Below are 16,491 nucleotides of genomic sequence, written 5' to 3' on the forward strand. Positions count from 1 at the left end.
TGATTAAGATTGATTCCCTCCCCCAAATTTCTTGTTTAAATTTAATTTCAATTTAATGATTTAATGAAATTTTAATAAAGGATGTCTAGTGAATTTACTTCAAAATGTTTACAATTTACTTCAATTTATTAAAGTTAAAATTAAAATAAAATAGGGCCCATTGAAATGTTTTTTTTCCCCCCTAAAATGTCTTGTTTTAATTTTGATTCAATTTAATGATTTAATGAAATTTTAAAAAAGGATGTCTAGTGAACTGACTTCAAAAAGTTAACAATTTAATAATTTATTAAATTAATTTTAACAATAATAGGGCCCTATGAAATGTTGTATTTTCCACCAAATTTCTGGTTTTAATTTTGATTAAATTTTAATGATTTAATTCCATTTTAATAACGGATGTCTAGTGAATTGACTGTGAATCTGTTTTTAAAGCAATGAATAAGACAAGATCAACTAAATTGATATTTTAAAATGTACATTAATTTAACATAAATGTACATTAACTTTATTTTTTTGCCAAACAAAACAAAAGCTCACTGTATAATTAAAACATCCATGAAAGATGTTCATATTCCTTAAAAATAATGTTTTAATGAACTTTGTTATTATTGTCATTATTACATTCTGCTGTATAATAGAAATATAAGTCTGTCATAATTTCTTCAAGTTAAACTGAACTTTTATTTTGAAAAGACTTTTGAATTTCTGTGTGCATCACAATAAAGCGATTTACTTTTGACTGATCATCCAACATTGCCACATTATACAGTAAATACCATTTTTACATCTGGATTTCACAACTATGTCAATTTTTTTCCACATTGCATATATTATAGATTTTATTGTTATTTATTTATCTCTATCAATATCGGAAATCTTCTTGAACATGCTTATTTCCTCTATAATCTAATACTTAAAGTTAATCTCTAAAATCATTAATACATTAATAACAGTTTGCAAATCTAAAAAAAAAAATATATATATATATATATATATATCAATTTTTCATACTTTACACTTCAATGTTGTGATGTCTACATTCACAATTTTAGTTTTTAGGTGTTTTATATTTTAATTTATTTGGACAAAATAGTATAACATTTCCGGCTTATCAACATCGGACGGAATTCAACCCTAAACCAACCTTGAACATGCTCTTCATGTCCTGCAAAGCATTATAAAAGGGTGCCAAGACTCTGGGCTCCTGAATCCCACTGTCGGAGCGCCGGATCAACTCCTTGTATCTCTGGAACATTCCCGTCGGATCCCACCAGCAAACCTCTTTAAGATGATAGAAGCGCCCGGAGCACCGCTCCTCCTTCCTGTGAGACATGGAGGTTTTGAAGGGACAAGACATGGATTTTTTTATTATTTGAATATGTTCCTTGTGGTTCACTTATAATGTAAATGAAGTTTTTTGCACACAAAAAAACCCAAAATACAGTCAAACCAAATATTATTCAGACCTGATCATGTTTTGCTGAAGTGTTTGTTCTTTAATTGCTAATGCACCTTTTTACAGCACAGACTGAACAACATGAAGCATTGCTTGGTGATTGGTTGAGCTAAACTGGTATTATCTAATTGTGTAGTTAAATTTAACAGCTGACAGATATTCAACATAATTCATGTGTGAGAGTCTAACAGAAGGACGGACAAAACCAGTGAAATATCAACTGAGTTCTTGTCAGATTTTATTACCATTTTCTAAACTATAGCGAATAAACTGTGATAATGTGAGAAATGTTGAAAAATTATTATTTTCAAGCTTAATTTTGAGCCTCTGTCTGAAATTATCAGTTTTTAATGCGTAGCTCCTTTAAAGGCTTGTCAGTAAACGCCCACTGTTGTGATTGGCTAATGTCATTGCATAGGAAACCGTATCGACGCCCACTCGCTATTGCTCACGAGTCAGTGTTTTTAAAACATTATCTTATCGGTTAACATTAAAACCGTCATTTACAGACAAAGCGTAATGAAATCCTTTACTTCACAGTCACTGCTTCATCAGTCAGCAAATCTTTCTTTGTGAACTCTCCATTACACCTTGCCTCGTTTACAGGACGATCTGCATTCAAACACTCCGAACAAACATATAATCCTCCGGGACGCCATTAAAATAAACCATCCACTTGTTTCTGACGCTGGGATCTTCTACAAGTGCGTGGAGTCCGTCAGAAACTCAACACACATCTGTATGCTGTATCAGTGTAGACAGCGCCAGTCATTATAATGGCTTTGTTTGCTTTTGGCGCAACGCTCACATCCAGTGTAGGCAAATGTCAGCCGTTAAACAATTAAACACCAGTGGGCGGGGCCTATTATTGCAGTGGGTGGGGCCTATGGTGGGATGATGTATAACTAGTGTTGCTTTCATCAATGAAAATTATGAATAAATATCGTCGTCAACAAACCTTTATCACGTGACGAAAACGAGACGCAATGTAAATGCTGGTCATGTGACGATGACTATAATTAAATGAACAATGCAATATTGTTGACGAATAAAAACGAGACTAAATGTGGTTTACAAAATAAAAACTATGCTAAAATGTCTCTTCATTTTTGTTGACCGAAAAGAGACGAGACAAAATGTTATGACGCTATTTCGTCTCATTTGGTTGCGTAATTATTGTTATTATTTTGCAGTATTTCTGTTTCCTGTGTCTCACTCAGGGGCTGCATCAGGTCGGACTGCGCAGACGCAGGCGACATCACTTCCTCAAGCCACACTCGCGCCATTATTTAGAAGATGCAGCTGAGAGAGTTAGTGCAAACGACAACTAACAAAGTTAAGTCTGACGCCGAGAAAGGGAACAATGGCCGGCCAGCCGGGGTTCGTCTTTGGGAGAAAAAGAAGAAACGACATTTGGAAAAACATTTTAATTACATAGAAGTGGAATAGAAAACGGAATGTGTTGTGGAAAAAGATGGAGGAAAAAACGGCCTAAATAAATATGTTGTAAATTAAAATCAGAGACTGAAATGGATGTATTTTTGAGTCTATAAGGTAACAATAATATAATAAGATAACCTTGTTTGAAATGGGTTTGGCTAAAAGAAAATTTTGGTTTCGTCTATACTACTAGGTACTTAATAGTTAAATAGAATTGCATTACTAAAGAGAGACTAAAATACAATTTTCATTGACTAAAACTAGACTAAATATCATCAGTTTTCGTCGACTAAAACTAGATGAAAATAGTCATGGTTAATTCTGACTGAATGCTCAGATTTTAGTCGACTGAAACTTAACTAGACTAAAAAGAGTATGAACATGACTAAAACTAATGAAAACTAAAATGACAGCTTGACACAAAGACTAAACTAAAACTAAAATTAAAACAGGCCTCCAAAAACAACACTATGTGACACTATTGGTTGATGTCTTGCTCTGGAGGCGGGCATATGTAAATGTGATGTCGCCCGTGTGATGTCACAGATCACTCAATATCAAAACGAGCTGTTTTTGACGCTAGATTAACCCTATGATGGTCTTCGGGGTCTAGTGGACCCCAAATGACTTTTGCTCAAATAAAAAAAAAAGTTCTCTTTGTCCAAATGGTTTGAAACTTTCTACGGCTCTCAACACTTTCTAGATCTACAAAAAAAAAAAAAAAATTTTATGATATCTGTTTTTATGTTGGCGTGACAAAAATAGTCACACTCGTGGTCTTCGGGGTCTATTGGACCCCGCAATCAAAATAGACAAAATAACATCATCAAAATCAGAAACAACGTAGAACACATAGACAGAAATGACAGAAATAAAGTGGCACACTTCCAACAATGCAAAAAACATCCACAATCCAAAATTATCATGCTCACCACAGGCGCACACACACACACAAACACACACATAAAGAGGAATACATTTATACAGGAACACATACAGACTATAAAAACTGTTCTCTTATCATTTGTAAAATAAAATAATCTAAAATGCAGAACCACCAGAAAAATAAATTGGTAACACTTAGACGCATTGAAAATGTGCGCGCACAGACACACACACACACACACACACACACACACACACACACACACACACACACACACACACACACACACACACACACACACACACACACACACAAATACATTTGTAAGGCTATAAAAAGTCTTATAATTTGTCAAATAAAATCATACAAAATGAAGAACCACCTCAAAAATAAATTGGTGACACTGTACACATAAAAATAAAAATAAAATGTACACACACACACACCCTGTGTTTGCTCCAACCCTGTCTGCAGGTTTGGCACTTCACTGTTGTGGTTGTTTTTGTGTGTGCTGTGTTTTTTCAGTACAAAAAATGCAACATTTTGACAAAAATTATTTTATTTTTGTTATAATTGTGATTTTATAATATTTAGATATGAATCCAACTGAATCCAACTTTAGAAACTATATCTTTCAGTAATTCAAATAGCAAATAGCATATAATGGAGCTCTATAGCCATCTAGTGGTTAAAGTGATTTATTACAAATTTTAACCTGTATTTTCCAAAAAATGGTCAAAAATCTTACATTAAACCTTCTAAAATTATCCAGGGTATCCCCAGGAATGAAAGTTAGAAATCTGGGTCTTTTATAAAGTTTATTTAACATAAAATGCTGTTTTTTTTGTAAAAATCCTATTTAATTAAATATTTATTTATTTATTTATAGAAATATTTTAAAAATCATAAATTCTACAAAAACTGCACAAATGTTGAGTAAAAACATTAATGAACCGAGTAAAATTATATTTGTTAAAAAAAAAAATTGTTCGGTTACAAAATTAAATGTTGTTGTCTGGGGTCCAATAGACCCCGAAGACCACAAGTGTGACTTTTTTTTGAAGACCATCAGAGGGTTAAATAAATGCTTTGTTTATAAGGAGGATGTTGTTTTAAGCTATGAAACTTGCAGGATTTTTTAATAGTTCAAAGACCTCTTATATGTCATGACCCGTTTCTTAAATAACATGGTTAATCTGTGTTTATCTGACCTGTCATACTCGATGAAGACAGCGGGCGAGTGCTGGAACAGGTCTCTGATCTGGACACTAGTGCACTCGGCATACAGATATTGGTACACCGCATGGATGTGCTCCACAGTAGAGCTGAAATCTGCTCCTTCAGGCTCTTCACACGGATCCTCGGAAACCTTCGTGCACCAGCGCTTCAGATAGCCAATCATGTCCTCCACATGCACACTGTGTCTCATTCCTGCACACACATTCATACGTCAATTGTAATAATATGCACCGTTCAAAGCTTTGTCATTGAAACATTTCTGATTATTATCAGTTGATTATAGGGCTGTGAAACGAATCGCGATCCAAAATAAAAGTTGTATTTACATAATATGTGTGTATGTGAATGCGTATTTTGTATATATCAATACTCACACATGCATGTTATATATATATATTCAAGAAAATAAGTTTTTTAAATATAAAATATTTTTATATAATATATTTATATATAATATCAATTATGTATATATATATATATATATATATACACAGTATATACATGCAAATATTTCTTAAATATATATACATGCATGTGTGTGTATTTATACATACAAAATAATTATACAAAAGTACACACATATATTATGTAAACACAACTTTTATTTTGGATGGGATTAATCGTTTCACAGACCTAATTGAAAACACTTAATATCTTTAAGGAAACGGTGATACATTTTATTTTTCAGGATTCTTTGATGAATTGAAAGTTCAAAAGAACAGCATTTATTTGAAACAGAATCTTTTGTAACATTTTAAATATCTTTACTGTCACTTCTTGATCAATTTAATGCATCCTTGCTGAAATCAAAGTATTAATTTCTTTATACAGTATATATAAAAAATATCTTACATTTATTTATTTTATTTTTGGCCAAACAAAACACAGAGATTACTGTGTAATTAAAACGCATGAAAAGTTGTCATATTACTTAAAAATAATGTTTAAATTAACTTTATTATTATTGTTATTATTACATTCTGCTGTATAATAGTAATACTCTTCTGTCATAACTTCTTCAAGTTAACACTGAACTTTTATTTTTACAAGACTTTTGAGTTTCTGTGTGTATCACATTAGAGTGATTTACTTTCGATTTGTTAATTTATTTAATTTTTAAAAATTTATTTTTAAAAATTTGTTTGTACGTTCCAAACAAACAAGTGAGCTTAACAAGAATACGATCTGAATGTGAAAAATGGTCTCTATCTGAAAGTTGAAAATGTTTAATGTCACAGGAAAAAATCAGAAAGTTATTAAAAATGTTATTTTTTTGTAGGAAAACATGCATTGATTAATCATGCACATTAAGACCAGGAATGTGTATTAAGAAATTAAATAGGGTTTTATTTTTGATTCCATATTGACTTTAAATCAATACTATCTTGACAAGTGTAAAACTGCATTCACTCTCAAAATCTCAAAATATTAAATTCAATTCAACTCTCATTTATTTGTATAGCGCTTTTCACACACACATCATTTCAAAGCAGCTTTACTGAAAATGCATGAGTCCATATTACAATTTAGAGAGATCTGTTATCAGAGGGAACTGTCTAAGTTATGTATTTCAGAAATGTACATGTATAAAAAAAAAAAATCACAGTTTACTAAAAATGTATTTATTTAAAACAAAGCTATGCATTAACAAGCTATAATAAATGATCTGAGGGAATTTTGAGCTAAAATTTCAGAGACACATTCTGGGAACACCAGAGATTTAAATTACATCTTGTGAAAAGGGACATAATATGTCACCATTAAAACTGCCGTTAGCTTTACCTATTGCTCTGGTGAATTCGCTGGGCTTCTGTACGCTGTGCGCATAATCGACGTGTGAGCCGAGCAGCGCGTGCACTTGCGTAGAAAAGATGTAGACAGATCTGGGCTGCAGGAAAGCTACGTGCCGGCTCTCGTCCCACGGTGGCCTGTGCGCTGGGACCCAGTATAACTGCGTGAGATGATGACAGAAGGAGGATTTGGCGTCTCGAACGGGTCGTCCCTGGCTGTCCGAGACCTGCGCCCGGAGATACTGAGAGAACTTCTCTCTGCAACACACACAGGACAGGCTTTCGTGTAAAAACACATGCATTGGCTTTACGAAAAAAAGACCAAAGCTTGCACATCAGCGGCAAAAATATGCAGTCGGCAAAAGAAAACAATAAAAAAACAGACAAAAGACGAAAACCAAGGCTCTGAAACATGCAAAAATAATAAAAGTAGACAAGTTACGTAGAGCGCAGGCTCCTCAACAGACAAATACAAGTTATTACCCAACAAGGTCCGTTTCTTTAAGATTTTTCCTTGGTTTTCTATTGCAGGTATTATGATTCTCGTTATTAATTTCGCACGTTCCAAATATGACTCACATTTAGTATTTTCTTTTGTGACTTTTTTTAAAAATCTTTTTTATTTATTCTTTTCTCTCATGTGTCATGTGATCCGTTAATGAATCACCTGAGATTATAAAGGCTTGTTGGGTAATAACTTTTATTTGTCTGACGAAGAGCCTGCGCGCTCCTATATATAACCTATGTATGAGTCTACTATTAAATTTTTTGCATATATTGGTGGCGACTTTATTCAGTTTTTTTCTTTTCATGAATGATAAATACTGTAACAAATATATTGCTCATTGCTAGTTAATTTTGAAAATGCATTATCTTACAGTAACTAATGGGACCTTATTGTAAATGTTACCATTATTTTTTTATTTAAATTACTTTTTTTTTTTACAGTACAACAGTAAACAAGCAGTGGGCAAGCAATCACAGCATTACCATTTTAGAACCAGTTCCAAATTTCCAATAATCGGGGATTGGATAGGACACCTGCATTTCGATTCCGTTTAATGATTCGTATGTTGGCATTTTAATATGATTCTAAACCATTCAAGCACCAGAAGACTTGCGCTATTCTCACAGATCCAAAACAAGCGCCCAGAAAGCACCTCTCATACTCAATAGTGCGCGATACTGAACCAAGTTCACAAATGCACACAAAACCATGTCAAAATATCCTCGTAAACACGGCCGGTTATGTCCTAAGTGAACGTAAGCAGGTGAGAAAGAAAACACACGTGTATCAGTATATTGGATCCGTGCAGCTCTTAAAGTGACACCATATATTATATAATATATATATATATTCCTAATATTCCTGCTGCAGTCTCTATAATAACATTAATCAAACGACAAAAAACAGAGAGAAAATTCTCTCGCTGTTCATGATTGAATAACTTTTGTAACTATATATGTAATGTATATTTATTTATAAAGTGCAGTGTTATTTTACATTTGATTTACATTTTTTGTACTTGAAAATCTTAAAGTCCCCCTGTGGTGAAAATCCAGCATTTTAATGTTGTTTATGTGTCTATGTGATGTTTTTAATACGCTTTAACACAAAGCATGTGTAAATTCATAAGTCGACAGCATTGCTGAGTATTTTCTTCTTAAAACTGCAGTGAACCAAAGACAGTCTCAAAAACACGGTTTGAAATCGCTGGTGTTTCTGACGTCACAAACTACCTTGTAACCAATCAGATCAACGTGTGATCGTCAACCAGTGGATCTCTGAGTGAGTGAGTGAGTGGAGGCGGGGCCCATTTGCATATTCATAGAACCACGCATACTAAATGAGCCAAGGGTGTCGGGTTACATTCAATATATTTTAAGGCATGAAGAAATTGTTTCAAGGTAAAAACGTTTAAATATGTCATTTTAGTGATCAAAGGTGAGTTTTAAGGGATAAAACTGTTGACTACAGAGGGACTTCTAGTCTTCTACCGTTTATTCAAATAGTATCTTTGTTCAGTTATGCAATTGCTAATTTGTTTATTTGTTCTTTTTTTTAAACTACTGCGTGTTTCCTTGTCTTTAATAATGCTTGAAATGTATGTTAGTTGAGCTAGTTGTTTTTGCTGTGATATTTTTGAAACATAAGCAAAAGTCAATTGTGTAAGTTTTCTTTAGCCAGTTGATTTTTTGTTTATGCTATTCAGCTACAATGAAATGTTTTGCAATAAGACTTTGAATAAATGTGAATGATATCCAAATTTTTGTTTACCTTATTGGAATCGAAATTAGGAATCTATGAGAATCGGAATCGATAAGCAGAATTCGGAATTATTAAAATTCAACTGGTACCAAACCCTACGAATGGCACAAGCTGATTGGCCTCTGTTCGTCCTGCAGCCAATGAGATCGCTTGCTCAACATTTAAACAGTCAGTGTTTGCTGTAGTTCCTCTGAACCCCTCCACCTCCCCAGCTCCACCTGCCGAGATCTGCTATTTATGCAGCAGTAGCACATCTACTCCACAAAGACCAAATATATCAACACTGCCATATTTAATAACATACGCACAACCGGCGCAACGTCATAGAATGTCTCTGAACAGATTCTCGCCCACTTTTAGGGGAAAATAAAAAGACTTCCCATAGACTTCAATACAAAATAGCATCACAAAACAACGTCCCTACACAGCCGACAGGCGTGAATAACTTAAGAAATCACTAAGATTAAACATGTCAAGTAATTATATGTCCACCCTGCCTGCCATAGACTGTGAAAGATCCATCAACAAACTTAATTTGGTCAATTTAAAAACATGTCCCTTCATTCTCGCGTCAAATTCGGTCAAATTAGTGTAACGACCCTACCCAGTGGCCAGAGGTGTACTTACCCGGACATTTACCCATATTGAGAAACGATGGTAAGCCAGTAAATGATTTTCCTTCGTTTTTTAAAGTAAACATCTTTAAATATTGAATCTTCGAATACTAAATCTATTCCAAGAGCTGTCATGATTGAAATAAATTAAACTTAAATAGCAATATGCAATTTATGCACTATTTCAGTCTGAAAAACGAGTAAAAGCATCACTTATGTATGCTGTGGATCTGGCCGAGCGGGTGGATGTGTTTTTGTTTATGAATGGAAATGCAGCATAAAACCAGGTGACGTCAGGCGGTTCATGCGAGGTCAGCTGACTCACGCAGCAGATGCATTAAAATACATGGCATTTCATCCGTGCATCTGAAGAACTGTGCTGTACAGTCAAACCAAAATATATTCAGACTCCATTTCTCACGTTATCACAGTTTATTTGCTATAGTTTAGAAAATGGTAATAAAATATGAGCAGAACTCCGTTGATATTTCACTGGTTTTGTCCGTCCTTCTGTTAGACTCTCACACATGAATTATGTTGAATATCTGTCAGCTGTTAAATTTAACTACACAATTAGATAATACCAGTTTAGCTCAACCAGTTACCAAGCAATGCTTCATGTTGTTCAGTCTGTGCTGTAAAAAGGTGCATTAGCAATTAAAGAAAAAACACTTCAGCAAAACATGATCAGCTCAAAGTGTCCCAATCATTTTTGGTCTCAAATTTGTATAAATTTTACACTGTATGAAGAATTCGTGAGTATAATGTGTCACAGTTTACTTTATTTTGCTCTCCTCACTTACATAAATGAACTATAGAGTCCTGCACACACTAGTGAAAAAATATCAAAAACTATTTCTGGTGTCTGAATCGTTTTTGGTTTGACTGTACGTTCCTTTGAGAGCTTTATAAAACCGAGCGACCAAGAATAGACTGATGCATGTTCCCGATTAGGATCTGACGTGGTTTTATGGTCATCAGACACAGTCCATTAAATAAACACGCCAATCCTTCAAGCACACACATATCCCAGACAGCAGGCACAATATTTTCAGCTCTTTATAGCTTATGTGATCAAAAATGATGAAATGCAGATGCCAGACTAATAGTGCGGCTGTGGTGTTTGAATAATCTGGAGTAAAGAGCTGTTCGAAGAGCAGATTGAGCATTAATGCAGTGGATTTCTCCACAACAGCTGTGAATCATGAGGGATCAAGGCATTACTTGCACGGTTTTACACCGTGTCCTAACCAGACATTCCAGTGACAAATAATTAGTCTGTCCACACTAGACGCGAGATGCGTCAAAATCAATCAAAACCCACAGCCAATCAGAACAGCGTGTGGGCGGAGTCTCGCGGCACCAGACCGTAATCATGACGGCACTCGCAAGAAGTACATAATCAAATTCACAACTATTACACCATTTAAACATTATTACAAATACATAGGCTACTGAGTTACTAAAACAAACTTGGTCAAAGAATATACTTGTTTGTTCACAGTTTGAATGTTCTTGTTTCCATTTGTGTAATTTCAAGATCTGAGGTGATTTATCCATTGTTGCTTTTACGGCTATAAAGCTGGAGCACTAAATGATATTCAAAGTCACATTGCATGTTTTTAACATTAAATAAAGCACATAAACAGTACCTGAGATTATCATTGCCACACTTTGTGTTTGTTGTTTCAGCGCGACGTCGCAGAAAAATAGAAACATTTTTTCTGAAACATAATCGCCGCGTGTCGCCGGTTAGGACAAAAACTCTGATTAACATGGAAAAGACGCTTTTATCGCAGCGTGTAGTTAGGACACGGTGTAAGAGTTCAACCGCTTATTCCAGCCATAGTGCAACACAGAGTCTACACGAATGCATTGTTATGCCAGTATTTCCTGCAATGCTATTCACCGGCTGTGCTGAACGTCCAAACAAAGCCACGGCAAAGCTAATAGTCGTGACCTTTGCAGTCCAAATTGAAAATGATGAGCTAAAGAAGTTCATTGTGGCAAAATAACGCCAATCTAAACATGCACAAACAAACAGCATTTGTTTTTTCAGCTCCGAAAAACACACATAAAACAGGAAAGAGCTTTGAGATTGACTGTATAAATAGATTTGACAAGAAATCTGAGGTATATTTTTACAGACTACTGAAAGCTACAGAACAGAGACGCTGAGATTCACAGAAACAACTGGATCCAGCAGAGAAATTAGGATTTGCAGTTTTCATTGTGTGTCAATATGCTGAATTTATATATTGTATTGTTATATATTGTGTTGACAACTCATCAAGTAAATATTTACCATTGTATATTCTGCATAATTGTTTTTAAATGAACACTAATAAAAACACTACATAAATTTTAGGGCTGGACGATATGATGATATATATATATATATATATAACATTAATATTATTAATCACATGGATTTAGAGCTATATTGTGTTTATATAAAGCGTTCAAAGGCAAATCTGCTTTATGTATTTCCCCGGCGTGGAAATCAGGCTCAATGTGAGGAAACACGATTCCTGCTGCATGTTGATATCCACGATCACTGGATCTTTGGTGAGTTGTAAGGAACACTATATCCAGTCCAAGCTTTAGTTTAAACTGATAATCGTTTGTTTTACACACGTTTTCAGTCACTCATCAGCTCAAACAGTAGAGTAACACCAAGGTCATGGGTTCGATTCCCAGGGAAAGCAAGAACTGATAATAATGTAAATGTGTACCTCGAAATGCAATTTTGGATAAAAGCGTCGGCCAAATGCATAAATGTAAATATATAATTATGATCCCGCAGTGTTTATTTACCCAGCGTCCCAGTGCTGGTCCATCAGGCCGATGAGAGCTCGTCTCTGCTGTAGTTTAGCGTTCTCCTGCAGATGCTCAACGGTTGCCAGCGTATGAAACTCAGCGCAGTGATGATCCTCGATGACATAAAGCCCATCCGCAGGCTTCGGCCACAGCTCGCTCTCCACAGCCCACGGGCTCGACGCCTGAGGACACGCCGGTTATTCAGGATCAGGACTACTGTACTCTTATAGAGCTTATCAAGATGAGTTCAGAACGCAATATGAATGAACTACACTGCAAAAAATGCTTTCCTTACTTAGTATTTTTGTCTCGTTTCCAGTCCAAGTATCTGAAAATTCTTAAATCAAGAAGTATTTACTAGATTAGTAAAATGAGATAAGAAATTTATGGAAGCTGGTTTCCGCCACAGAATAAAAAATAAAAATGGTAATTGCGACTTTTTATCTCGTAATTCTAACTTTATTTTTCACAACTCCGAGTTTATCCATATAAAGTCGCAATTGCGAGTTATAAAGTCAGAATTGAGAGAAAAAGTCGCAATTGCGAGTTAAAAAGTCAGAATTGAGAGATATAAAGTCGCAATTGCGAGTTATAAAGTCAGAATTGAGAGATATAAACTCGCAATTGCGAGTTATAAAGTCAGAATTGAGAGATATAAACTCGCAATTGCGAGTTATAAAGTCAGAATTGAGAGATTCAATTTGGCAGATAATTAACTAGAAACTTGCTTAATTGTGATTTTTTTTTTGTTATGTAATTTTACTTATCTAGTAAATACTTCTTGATTTAAGAATTTTTAGATATTTGGACTGGAAACAAGACAGAAATACTCAGTAAGAAAAGCATTTTTTGCCGTGTCACACGCACAGGTTCTGGTCACTCGGTCTCACCAATTCAGATGTTGTGAACGTGCGCTTCTCCTTCCTGAAGATCAGAAGGTCTCTCACTCCCAGAGAACTGAAGATCTCTCTCCATCCACTCACGTCTCTATCGGCCTTCAGATAGCAGGCGTCCAGCAGAACCCAGTCCACACCTGGGAAAAGGAGAATGACTGGTTGGGTCTGAAAGGACTGGATGGAGCCACTGCACAACGCTCCGTGTTCATGCACAATTCATGCTTTTGTAAGTCCCTACAAAAGACTTCTTGTTCGGTGCTTCAATTCTAGGGTGAATCAATCATAAACTGTAAAGCTTATTCCAAAACTGAAGTAATTTTATCAAACTGAATATTTCTGTAGGTTTTGAAACGGTAACACTTTACAACAAGGTTCCATTAGTAAACTTTACATTAACTTATTATGAGCAATACATTTTTTTACAGTTTCTAATAATGCTCGTTAGTAAAAATACAACTGATTATTGTTTGTTCATGTTAGCTCAGGTCCATTAATTAATATTAATTATTTTATTTGAATAATGTATTAATGTATTGAAATTAACATCGACTAAAATGCTTTAGTAGTGTTTTTTATTATTAGTTCATGTTAACTAATGTAGATAATATGGAAGCTTGTTTCCGCCACAGATTAAAAAACAAAAAAGTAATTATTTTATAAAATAATAACTTTTTAATCTCATAATTCTGACCTTTTATCTCACAATTTCGAGTTTATCTCAAAATCAGAATGGCAAGTAACTCGTAATTTCAAAGGATTGCAAGAAAATGTCATAATTTGCGAGATATAAACTTGAAATCGCAAGAAAAAAAGTCAAAATTGTGAGATAAGATCACAATTGCGAGTTATAAATTCAGAATTGCGAGATACAAAGTTGGAATTGCGAGGAATAAAGTCAGAATTGCAAGAAGAACAAAAAGTTGAATTGAAATAAACTCGCAATTACAAGAAAAAGTAAGAATTGCGAGAAATAAAGTCAGAATTGCAAGATAAACTTGGAATTGAGATAAATAAAGTCAGAATTGTGAGATAGTCACAATTAGGATATTTTAGTTTATTTATTCCGTTGTGGACAAAGGCTTTCATAAGTTAACTAGTAAAACCTTATTGTAAAGCGTCACCTTTGAATCTTAATTCATCAAGAGGCTACACTCTTAATTTTCAAAATTATTTGCAAACAAAACATTGAAGCTTATAAAAGATCATTGGAGTGTGTGTTAATTTCTTTAATTTAATGTGTTACTTGCCATTTCTTTGCAATTATTTGCGAATTTTACCAGCAATTTTAAAGTAAATCCCACACCAAGGTGAACTTTGTTTACCAGGGAGCATGCTGGGAAGGTGGATGTTGCCGTACTGGCTGGAGAACTGTATTTTGCGCTGTGAAGGGAAGAGAAAGCCCTCGCTGGTCAGCACAGGTATGAATGCGCCGAGGCTCCTGTAATCCTGATCCCGAGAGTGCGTTTTGATGAACACCAGGTAGCTGACGACAACATCCTTGGGCTTTTTCTAGAAGAAAAGGGAGTTAAATAAGAATATGAGGCACAGATCTGAGTTTTTAACATCCTGGGATGCGTTTCCCAAAAGCATCGTTAGCCAACTATGTTCGCAAGTTTCATCATTATCAGCAGTTTAACGAGAATTGAATGTTTCCCGATATTGAATCGATTCGAAATCGAAGTGAATTGCAAGCTTGTGAAACGAAATCGAATCGTGAAATTTGTGCCAATACCCAGCCCTAATTTCCGTAATTTATAGCATTAATTTGATCTCTAACAGATTCATTAAAAGTAGTTATTACCCCACCACATGCGTGACATCATTAACCCTCTGAGGTCGGCTATCGCGCGGGCGATATCAGTGCAAAAGAGACTCAAATAACTCTGTCGATTTTTGTCATACAGGCAAGTGTTATACATCATTAAAAACTGTTAAATGTCTTCTTTTATTTGTGTACACTAATAATAAAAACAAAAAGTTGTGTTTTTCGAAAAATAAAGAAAAAAAACATGATGCGCGTTCTCTCTCAATGTGAAGTTCATTCTGAAACGCGACAGAAAATGATCTGTAACTCAGCCAATACTTGCTTATGAAAGCAACGACATGTACAGTTTCTCCAGCCCGAGCTCATTAACTTTAATGTGACCACACCCCCACGCGCGCGAGCTGTTCTCATGCAAATGATCCACGTGAAGGAACGCAGAGCTGTTAACGCCCTCATCAGCTCGGAACAAAGAATCAGCGACTCCAGTATTTCTCTGCTTTTCATTAGTTTGGAAGATTGTTTGTGCTGTGGATTTACCTCAGAAGAAGACGTTTTGTCTATGAGAACAATTTTTAAGGTAAGAGACATAATAGTAAGTGTTTTATTGTTGCATAAACTTTACATTGTAGCTACTAAACTGGTGCCAGCCTAAAATGTTATGAAATGAGATACAAGTATGCTAGTATGAGTGTTTATTCTAATATGGTGAATATTTTAATGTTTAGACCTGTGTTTACTGTTAAATACTGTGTTTGTGGATATCTGCTCAAACGTAGATGTATAATGTAACTATAATGTTTCATAGTTTGGAGCGGCTCGATCGCTGCACGCGCTGAGTTTGGGTCTGAGTCACGCTGTGTGTTTGAAAAGCAAAACACGCCACACATTAGGCTTCACGCTAAGTGCTCATTTCATAACGAATAGAAATATTTGTAAAATATGATAAACAATATATGTTTGTCTAGTGTAGTGTTACTGAAGTGTTCATTTTTAACGATTTACAGGCTGCCTGCTATCTAGGCTATTATTATTATTTTATGCAGCCCTACACATGCCTATATACAAGGCACAACAAACTAAGTGTTTGTATATATATTTACAAAATACATATACATATATACACTGCCGTTCAAAAGTTTTGGGTCGGTAAGATTTTTAAAGTTTTTAAAAGAAGTCACTTATGATCACCAAGGCTGTATTTATTTGATTGAAAATACAAAACAAAGTTATATTGTTAAATATTATTAGAATGTAAATCAGCTGTTTTCTATGTGAATATAATAAAGTGTAATTTATTCCTGTGATCAAAGCTGAAT

At 34.6% G+C, this 16,491-nt stretch overlaps 1 protein-coding gene across 1 annotated transcript in view; it reads right to left on the reverse strand.

Annotated features, from left to right (window-relative positions):
• The window catches only part of LOC143753478 (uncharacterized), a 107,980-nt gene that overhangs the window by 20,179 nt on the left and 71,310 nt on the right, over positions 1-16,491 (reverse strand). Inside the window, 6 exon segments of the mRNA XM_077245834.1 lie at positions 1,145-1,322; positions 4,994-5,213; positions 6,804-7,069; positions 12,512-12,696; positions 13,405-13,547; positions 14,733-14,919. Coding sequence (XP_077101949.1) covers positions 1,145-1,322; positions 4,994-5,213; positions 6,804-7,069; positions 12,512-12,696; positions 13,405-13,547; positions 14,733-14,919 — 1,179 coding nt within the window.

The sequence above is a fragment of the Siphateles boraxobius genome, unplaced genomic scaffold (genome assembly GCF_051911475.1).
Source record: "Siphateles boraxobius isolate OS27281-9 unplaced genomic scaffold, OSU_SipBor_1 103, whole genome shotgun sequence".
In the NCBI taxonomy this organism is placed as follows: Eukaryota; Metazoa; Chordata; class Actinopteri; order Cypriniformes; family Leuciscidae; genus Siphateles; species Siphateles boraxobius.